The 9,713-nt window shown below is 36.2% G+C and overlaps 1 protein-coding gene across 1 annotated transcript in view; it reads right to left on the reverse strand.

Moving 5' to 3' along the window:
• LOC126456565 (semaphorin-5A-like) overlaps nt 1-9,077 on the reverse strand; it is a 221,240-nt gene extending 212,163 nt beyond the window's left edge. Inside the window, exon 1 of the mRNA XM_050092311.1 lies at nt 8,864-9,077. Coding sequence (XP_049948268.1) covers nt 8,864-9,077 — 214 coding nt within the window. The remainder of the gene's footprint in view (nt 1-8,863) is intronic.
• Between the last annotated feature and the right edge of the window lie 636 nt (nt 9,078-9,713).

Consider the following 9,713-nt stretch of genomic DNA (forward strand, 5'->3'; position numbering starts at 1 on the left):
CTCTCCCTCGTTTATATTTTATTGCTGCAGTATCATTCTCCAGTGTCAGGATGCAGTAACATTCTTTGCTAGAGAATCAATTCTTACCAGTCAAAATTACAAAAATTTGAATGAAATCTAAAACTATGAAAAATTCCCAGAATTTCAAAAAATTCCCGGGTTTTCCTGGTTTTCTCCCAAATGAAAAAATTCCTGGGTTTTTCCCAGATTTCCCGGTTCTCCTGGGTCATATACACCCTGTCTTAGCAGTCTACTGATGCAATCTGTGATTATTTTTATGACTCGGCAAATAACTTTCCCTTTACCTGGACATTTTTCATCAGAATCTCCAGATTTTTTAGTAAGCAGTGCCCTATTTATGTGTTTGACATAGTAGTAACTTGTTCTGAAAGTAATCCTCAAATGACTGAGCTCTTCATATAACTACTACAGCTCACAGATTGTTTTAGGCCATTTCACCAATGTATTAACTACTTTCTGCTTGAGATGGTGACTAGAATTACTGTGAAGGTATCTGTGAGTGGGCTTTCTGTGGACATTTTGCCCTAAAGTTGCCACAATTGTAAAATGTTGTTTTGCTCTTTATGCAGGTGTTACAAAAACACTTCTTTTAGTAGTTAACCTACACTTCACTGCATGTGGAAGGAATTGCGCATACTTCCACTGTGGTAAGCAGTGGCCGAGAGTCCTTGGCAGTATACAAATATTCACAGATCCTGCAAAACTGGATTGACACTCTCCTGTTTCCTAATCAAGTTCTGTTCACAAATGAATGTACATTCACTACGGACAGTGTTCTGAATTCACAAAACAGCCATGACTGGGCAGACGAAAACCCTCATGCAGTATATGTTCACAGATTTCAGCACCAGTTTGGTATTAATGTGTAGGTAGGTATTCTGGACAGTCATGTGATTGGGCATACCTCCTTCCACTGGTCCTGCATACTTTATCTTCCTACAAAACATATTAGACACATTCTTGGAAAATGTGCCACTGAATATCAATCAGGAAATGTGATTCCCGCATGATGGTGCACCACCTTACTTCTCACATGCAGTTTGGAAACTTCTGAACAGTTGACATGGTGAGAGATGGATAGGTCAAGGTCATCCAACCATTTGGCCACCGTGACTGCCGGATTTAACTTCTATGCACTACTTTTTGTGGGATCATATGTAGAGTATAATTTACGCTACTCCTGCAGACAGAGGAAGATCTGCTGGCAGAAGTTCTGACTGCTGTACTAGAAACTGAAGAGACACTGGGTTCATTTTGTTTGGGAATAATGTAAACATATAATGTTTAAATGTTACTACAAACAAATGTGTTTAAGTGATAAATGGATGTTTCCTTTCGAATTGTTACCTAATAATTGTACTGATCATGCCTAATTCAATTCCTTAAGCAGAAATGGATGAGCAAAACATCTGAACTGAAACCATCGTAGAGCAGAAACATTATGTTTCTGGACAGGGGCCCTATTCAAAATATTGTATACTCACTTCCTTCTACAAGTCCTAGAAGTCTCTAACAGGAATTTCCGAACACTTTGTGTAACCCAGGATGTTCAGAAGACAACCATCCTTTACCGATCATCACCATCTCAACATTTTTCCATAATACAGCCACCCTTCCCTGGAAATGGCACTCCTGCAGTTCACTTACAAAGATAATTGATCAATTAAGGCTTGTATTACTTCTGCAGGAATACCATCTGATGCAGCAGATTATTTCTTTCGTAACTTTTTTTTTTTCTTTCTCTCTGAAAGTACATAACTTGTCATTTTTATTGTCTTCCCAAAACAATGCTGATCTTCTGTTTTGCCAATATCTACAGTATACATAGTGCACAGATTAGATTAGATTAGATTAGATTAATACTAGTTCCATGGATCATGAATACGATATTTCGTAATGATGTGGAACGAGTCGAATTTTCCAATACATGATATAATTAGGTTAATTTAACAACATACTTAAGTTAATATAACAACTTTATTTTTTTTGTGTTTTTTATTTTTATTTTTTTTATTTTTTTTATATTTTTTTTTTTTTTTTCTTAATTTATATCTAAAAATTCCTCTATGGAGTAGAAGGAGTTGTCATTCAGAAATTCTTTTAATTTCTTCTTAAATACTTGTTGGTTATCTGTCAGACTTTTGATACTATTTGGTAAGTGACCAAAGACTTTAGTGCCAGTATAATTCACCCCTTTCTGTGCCAAAGTTAGATTTAATCTTGAATAGTGAAGATCGTCCTTTCTCCTAGTATTGTAGTTATGCACACTGCTATTACTTTTGAATTGGGTTTGGTTGCTAATAACAAATTTCATAAGAGAGTATATATACTGAGAAGCTACTGTGAATATCCCTAGATCCTTAAATAAATGTCTGCAGGATGATCTTGGGTGGACTCCAGCTATTATTCTGATTACACGCTTCTGTGCAATGAATACTTTATTCCTCAGTGATGAATTACCCCAAAATATGATGCCATATGAAAGCAATGAGTGAAAATAGGCGTAGTAAGCTAATTTACTAAGATGTTTATCACCAAAATTTGCAATGACCCTTATTGCATAAGTAGCTGAACTCAAACATTTCAGCAGATCATCAATGTGTTTCTTCCAATTTAATCTCTCATCAATGGACACACCTAAAAATTTGGAATATTCTACCTTACCTATATGCTTCTGATTAAGGTCTATATTTATTAATGGCGTCATACCATTCCCTGTACGGAACTGTATGTACTGTGTCTTATCAAAATTCAGTGAGAGTCCGTTTACAAGGAACCACTTAGTAATTTTCTGAAAGACAGTATTGACAATTTCATCAGTTAATTCTTGTTTCTCAGGTGTGATTACTATACTTGTATCATCAGCAAAGAGAACTAACTTTGCCTCTTCATGAATATAGAATGGCAAGTCATTAATATATAATAAGAACAACAAAGGACCCAAGACTGACCCTTGTGGAACCCCATTCTTGATAGTTCCCCAGTTTGAGGAATGTGCTGATCTTTGCATGTTACGAGAACTACTTATTTCAACTTTCTGCACTCTTCCAGTTAGGTACGAATTAAACCATTTGTGCACTGTCCCACTCATGCCACAATACTTGAGCTTGTCTAGCAGAATTTCATGATTTACACAATCAAAAGCCTTTGAGAGATCACAAAAAATCCCAATGGGAGGTGTTCGGTTATTCAGATCATTCAAAATTTGACTGGTGAAAGCATATATGGCATTTTCTGTTGAAAAACCTTTCTGGAAACCAAACTGACATTTTGTTAGTACTTCATTTTTACAGATATGTGAAGCTACTCTTGAATACATTACTTTCTCAAAAATTTTGGATAAAGCTGTTAGAAGGGAGATTGGACGGTAATTGTTGACATCAGATCTATCCCCCTTTTTATGCAAAGGTATAACAATAGCATATTTCAGTCTATCAGGGAAAATGCCCTGTTCCAGAGAGCTATTACACAGGTGGCTGAGAATCTTACTTATCTGTTGAGAACAAGCTTTTAGTATTTTGCTGGAAATGCCATCAATTCCATGTGAGTTTTTGCTTTTAAGCAAGTTTATTATTTTCCTAATTTCAGAGGGAGAAGTGGGTGAGATTTCAATTGTATCAAATTGCATAGGTATGGCCTCTTCCATTAACAGCCTAGCATCTCCTAATGAACACCTGGATCCTACTATATCCACAACATTTAGAAAATGATTATTAAAAATATTTTCAACTTCTGACTTTTTGTTCATAAAGTTTTCATTCAATTTGATGGTAATACTGTCTTCCTCTGCTCTTGGTTGACCTGTTTCTCTTTTAATAATATTCCAAATTGTTTTAATTTTATTATCAGAGTTGCTGATTTCAGACATGATACACATACTCCTGGATTTTTTAATAACTTTTCTTAATATAACACAGTAGTTTTTATAATTTTTGATAGTTTCTGGGTCACTACTCTTTCTTGCTGTCAGATACATTTCCCTTTTCCGGTTACAAGATATTTTTATACCCTTAGTAAGCCATGGTTTGTTACAAGGTTTCTTACGAGTATATTTAACTATTTTCTTGGGGAAGCAGTTTTCAAATGCATTTACAAAAATGTCATGAAATAAATTATATTTTAAATTGGCATCAGGTTCACGGTACACCTCATCCCAGTCTAACTGCTGTAGGCTTTCCCTGAAATTTGCAATAGTTAAATCGTTGACCGAACGTACTACTTTGGAGGACTGTTTAGTATTGCTGAATGGAGCTATGTCATATATTGTAACTAGCTGTGCACCATGATCAGAAAGACCATTCTCAACAGGCTGAGCATTTATCTGGTTAAACTTATCTTGGTCTATAAAGAAGTTATCTATCAGTGAGCTGCTATCCTTTACCACCCGAGTAGGAAAATCAATAACGGGTGTCAAATTGAAAGAACCGAGTAATACTTCAAGGTCATTTTTCCTATTACCCTCTTTCAGAGAATCTACATTGAAGTCCCCACAAATAATAATTTGCTTCCCCCTGTCTGACAGATAGCACAACAAGGAGTCCAAATTTTTCAGAAATAGATGAAAATTTCCTGATGGGGACCTATATACAGTTACAATTATAAATGTGCCTTTATTTAATTTAAGCTCACAGGCACATGCTTCTATATGTTTCTCTACACAAAACTTTTTTGTTTCTATACTTTTTGCACAATGATAACTTTTGACATATATGGCAACTCCTCCTTTCTCCATATTTTCTCTCATTACATGTGCAGAGAGCTTATAACCACTTACATTTACCTTATCCATATCAGTAACAATGTGATGCTCAGACAGGCATAGTATATCTATTTCATTCTCAGCTTCTAAATCTTCTAAACAAACCAGAAGCTCATCTACTTTATTCTTTAAACTCCCAATATTTTGATGAAATATACTTACATTATTTTTAATTATACTTTTATGAGAACCTTCCCTTATTCTAACATTTGCAGTACTCTCCTGTCTGAGTTTCTCATTGTGCTTAGGCCTAGTTCCTATACCAGTGGTCACATGGTGTTCAGAGAGGCAGATTATGTCAACTGGGTTGGGTGACTTTAATTCATCAATGGAATTACCTAGGACTGAGATACAACTTGGTGGAGATAAAATTTCTGGTGATTGGTGAAAATTTATAATTGATAGCTGTGATTGGTGATCCAATGTGCTAGAATTGTGCTGTTTAATTTCTTTCCTAAACTGAAGATTTGTTTCAATCCTGACCTCTCGTAGAACTTGACATCTTTCTGTCTTACCTATCCTAAAAAAGGTGCTGCTCCCACCCAGTTTCCCCTTCCCTTTCCTGTTGAGATGTAGGCCGTGCCTGGTATAGTCCCACCTACTAAGATAATCAACAGGAACCACACCAATATGAGCCCCCGCACCCGATCCAAGCAGCCGTTCCAACACCACTGAACAGCAACAAATATGGAAATGGGCAGGGTACTAACATTATTCTAATGTATAAATGCATTTTACCTTTTTGAAGACAGTGATGGATAACGGCTTCTTATAATTTTAGTGTTATGGTTCCAAAATGGCTCCAGCAATGATTTTTACAGTGTCTGCTGATAATCAGACAGACTGAAACTGGTAGAAAATATACTCTGTAATTCCAGGGCTTGATCCCAAATGTACATTAGTTGAGCATAGATTTTTGTTCTTTGACAGTTGTCTTCATATCTGAAGACAGTCACCATAAACTGAAATCAGTAATCAAATTGTGCATGCTCCTGATCAAGCAATGGACTTAAAGAGGATTGAAGGTTTGTTTATTAACAGCTCATGGAGTTAAAAAAACTGACTTTCTTTGGATTACTTTATTTCATTAACATCATTAGAAGAAAAGAAAAAGAGAAAGGAATATAAAGAAAAAACCATGCCTCCTAATTCGCTCAGTCATTCACTCCTTGAGATGGTGCGTTACAATGATTTAGCAGCTACATAGTAACATTCATCCCCTTGGATTAAAATCGTAATATGGCATTTAAAAAAAAAAGAAAAAGAAAAGAAAAAAGAAACAGATATAGAAATGGCACCAAGAGCAAAGCTTATGAGATGCAGACTCTGCAATGAAAGTGGAATAGTTCCAGGAAGAAGCAGTTTTATAGTAGATAAAATGTATCATCATACAGAAACCAGTCTTCTAAATAAATAAAAAAATAAAAATAAAAACTCCACACAAGCTTAAGAAAACATTGAGGAAACTCTAATTTTTGTTCCAACTGAGTAAACTAAAACTGAACATCCCAACACAGGGATAATACAGTTCAATATTCGAAATGAATTACATCAAGATAAACTGTAAAAATTAAATAATGATTGGCTATCATTAGGTAGAGTTCTTAATTTAAAATTTAAGTATGGTAAGGATGTTCTGGAAGAATGTAAATAATTCAGGAGTCCTCTAGGTGATAGTCATTGTGTGCCACACAAACACCAGCTCTGGTGCCTGTGCACCTGCTGCCTCTCCCAACCACATTCCTATAATGCACACCTGCTGCCTCCTACTGAATCACCAGCTACCCCTCTTCCCATCTCTTTTCTCTCTCCCCCAGGCCCATCCAACATAACCCTTCACCCCAGAACACCTGCTGAAGAGCAGCCTCTACACTGTAGGCTCAGCTGGCACAATGTAGCTGAACAGGTGTGTGTGTGTGTGTGTGTGTGTGTGTGTGTGTGTGTGTGTGTGTGTGTGTGTGTGTGTGTGTGTGGATGGGTTCACACTCTAGCTCATTAAAGGATTCACTTGAAAGCCAGCAGTTTTCATTCTTATTTTTATGTCTGTTGATGACTCAAAATTTCTACTATTTCTCCTAAATTATTTAAGTTAGAATCTGATCAAACCTGAAACTAGAAAAAAAGTATAGACTATTTAATGCTTTTGTTTTGATACATGCTTCTTGACAAAATGATAAGCTGTAGTTTTCAGGGAAATCTGTTGGTTAGATGTTATCATATTTAGACAAGAGAAATCAAAGAGTATTTCCTCTGTGGTTGGAAAAACAGACAATTATGTGTTGCATAAGACTCGATGTTATGCCCATTATTTTTTTTTATTTCATTAATGATATATCATTCCAAATTCAGTCTCATACTGATTTCTATACAGATGACTCAACAGTGATGGTCTTCTGTAAAACTGACAGAGAGTTTATCCGCCACACTGAGTACACATTTGAGGAACTAGAGTCATGGGTCAAAAATAATACACAGCAACACACACACCCATCACACAGCGCAAGTGAAGTGTTTAAGTGAAATGTGTTCAAAAATGCTGAAAATCAAGCATCCTGGTGTGTGTTGACCAACTAAGTACAACTCCAACATGACACATGTGAAATAATAAGACCATAAAATCAACACAGATGGTACTTCATAAATAAAAAGAAACAAAATGCTTATGGCACAAAACAAACCTTTCAATTGGTTGCAAAGACAGACAATGTCTCCAAGAACAAAAATAACAATCTGAAATTACTGTTTGCAAAAACAGAAAAGAAAAACCATCAAAACAATGTATATGTCAATTACACTATATGGACAAAAAAACAGGACACTGCAAACAGTGTCAAGTTGCTTGGTGTACTACAGTTGAGGTCGTGTAAGAATATCCCTGACAGCTTGTAGCACTGTTGCCAGTTCCAAATCCGCAGCAGTAATAACTGTAGGTGAAAGCAGTAGCTGTCCATAGAGCTGTGACAACACTGAGGCATTGCCGTAGAGATGTTTTCAAACTCACTTTATATTACTAGTTGAGGTAGATCCTTGAAGCTGCTACATCCAGCCCACTGTCACTGCCAGGGATCAACTTAAACTGTTGAAACTACACTGAATAAAAATATGTTGTGGAGTAACCATGTGGACAATCTCGCTTGTGTCATGAACATCTTATACAATATCATTGAATTACCTGTAAAGAAGCTATTATGTGTAGTTTTTTTCAGTCATTAGGTAAAGTACAATTTTCTGGCGAGAGAAACACAACTTTTTGAGGGAAACTGCTTATTACATCAGTATGAGACAGAACACAAAGTAAGTTACATGTTAACTACCAGTGGCTAAAAACTGTATCCATTTATAGGGCATGAAATTGATAAATCAGATCTAGAAGTGAGATTGAGACACAAATCCAAAAAACACGGCAGCAGATCTGGAAAAACATCTAAAAAGTAAGTGTTACTATAGTGTACAAGATTTCTCGCATGATAAGCAAGTAAAATAGTACCTGTAAATACCTGCACATACCCACTAATTTAGTCAAAAATGTCCACTGATCCTCATTATAAGCTACCAGAAGAACTTACTTACACCTTACATATTGTAAATTTACATTAATTTTATTAGTCTGTATATAGTCTTATAATTGACAGACCACCTTCATCACAAACTTTGTATAAGACACGTAATGTGCTGATAAACATTCAATTTAATTTAACTTGTGCTGGACACTTCTGCCAACTCTTTTGGCATTTTTCTTATTAGATGTTCCTTTCAAATTACTGATGTATTAACACAATTGCACAAAGACCAGGATATTATCCCTCAAGCAAACTAAAAATTAATCCCACAACTACATCAGCAGGTCTTAAGAAGCACGCAGAGTGCAAAAGGCTAAGATATACTGTATAACTGATGTAAATCACAAGAGTGAGCTACATATTGTGGTACCCTTTAGAAAAGGGAAATTTAAATCAACATTACTTTTGCTCTTGACATTAGTACCCAGTGTAGTCCACCCAAGCTACTTGTGATACAAAAATAATAAAAAAACTTGCCTCTGTGTAGTATACAATTTTATTGTTGCAGAGCACCAGTACTTACTTGGAACAGCACAGGTCTCAATGTCAACATCAGAGCCGGGGCACGAGGCCCCGCCCTGGGCTGGACGAGGGCTGTCACACAGCCTTCGCCTCACACGTCGCCCTGCTGCCCCGCACTGGCCCTGGCATGGTCCCCATGGACCCCATGATGACCAGCCACCGTCCAGTGGACATTCAGCTCCTCTGTACTCCCCCAGAAGGCAGCGCAGTCTCATATCTTTGACTTCTGCTGCGGGCAACAGAATGGTTGAAATAATACATAGGCCTACAATGTATATTCGGAAAGACACATTACAACATATTTCATTTACGTACAAACACAAATTTATTCATGGAACATAGACTGTGTATTACAAGGGTATAGGCCTACCACCATTTTTTCAAATAATCATAATTATATTTCAGGTGTTAGGTGAGTCAGTGTATCATCTTCTGTGTGAGAGTGGCACTGAGTTGGCTACCAACTCCCTTGACCATTCAGACACGGCATTCTGCACCTCCTAGTCTATTAAAACTAATTTTAGAAATGGCGAAAAGCAAGTAGTCACCTGATGATACTATACTGTATGGAGTATGCCCAGAAGACTTCATAATAGCCAAAGAAACAGTGGAGAAGCTTGACTGTTTTTATGCACTGTGGTGTTGAGCCTTATAGCACAATTTTTTTTTAAATAAAAATAAAAAAAGTCCTTTTATCATACACCCTCTTTATGCACGTATTACATTTAAAGGCTGAACATCTACTATCAACAAAGAAAAATTATTAATAAAGTAGCAGTAAATGTGTTACATTCTTATCAGAACACAATTTGAAATCACTGAAATAATTTACATTAAGGTGGATAAATGGT

The sequence above is a fragment of the Schistocerca serialis genome, chromosome 2, assembly GCF_023864345.2.
Source record: "Schistocerca serialis cubense isolate TAMUIC-IGC-003099 chromosome 2, iqSchSeri2.2, whole genome shotgun sequence".
Taxonomy (NCBI): domain Eukaryota; kingdom Metazoa; phylum Arthropoda; class Insecta; order Orthoptera; family Acrididae; genus Schistocerca; species Schistocerca serialis.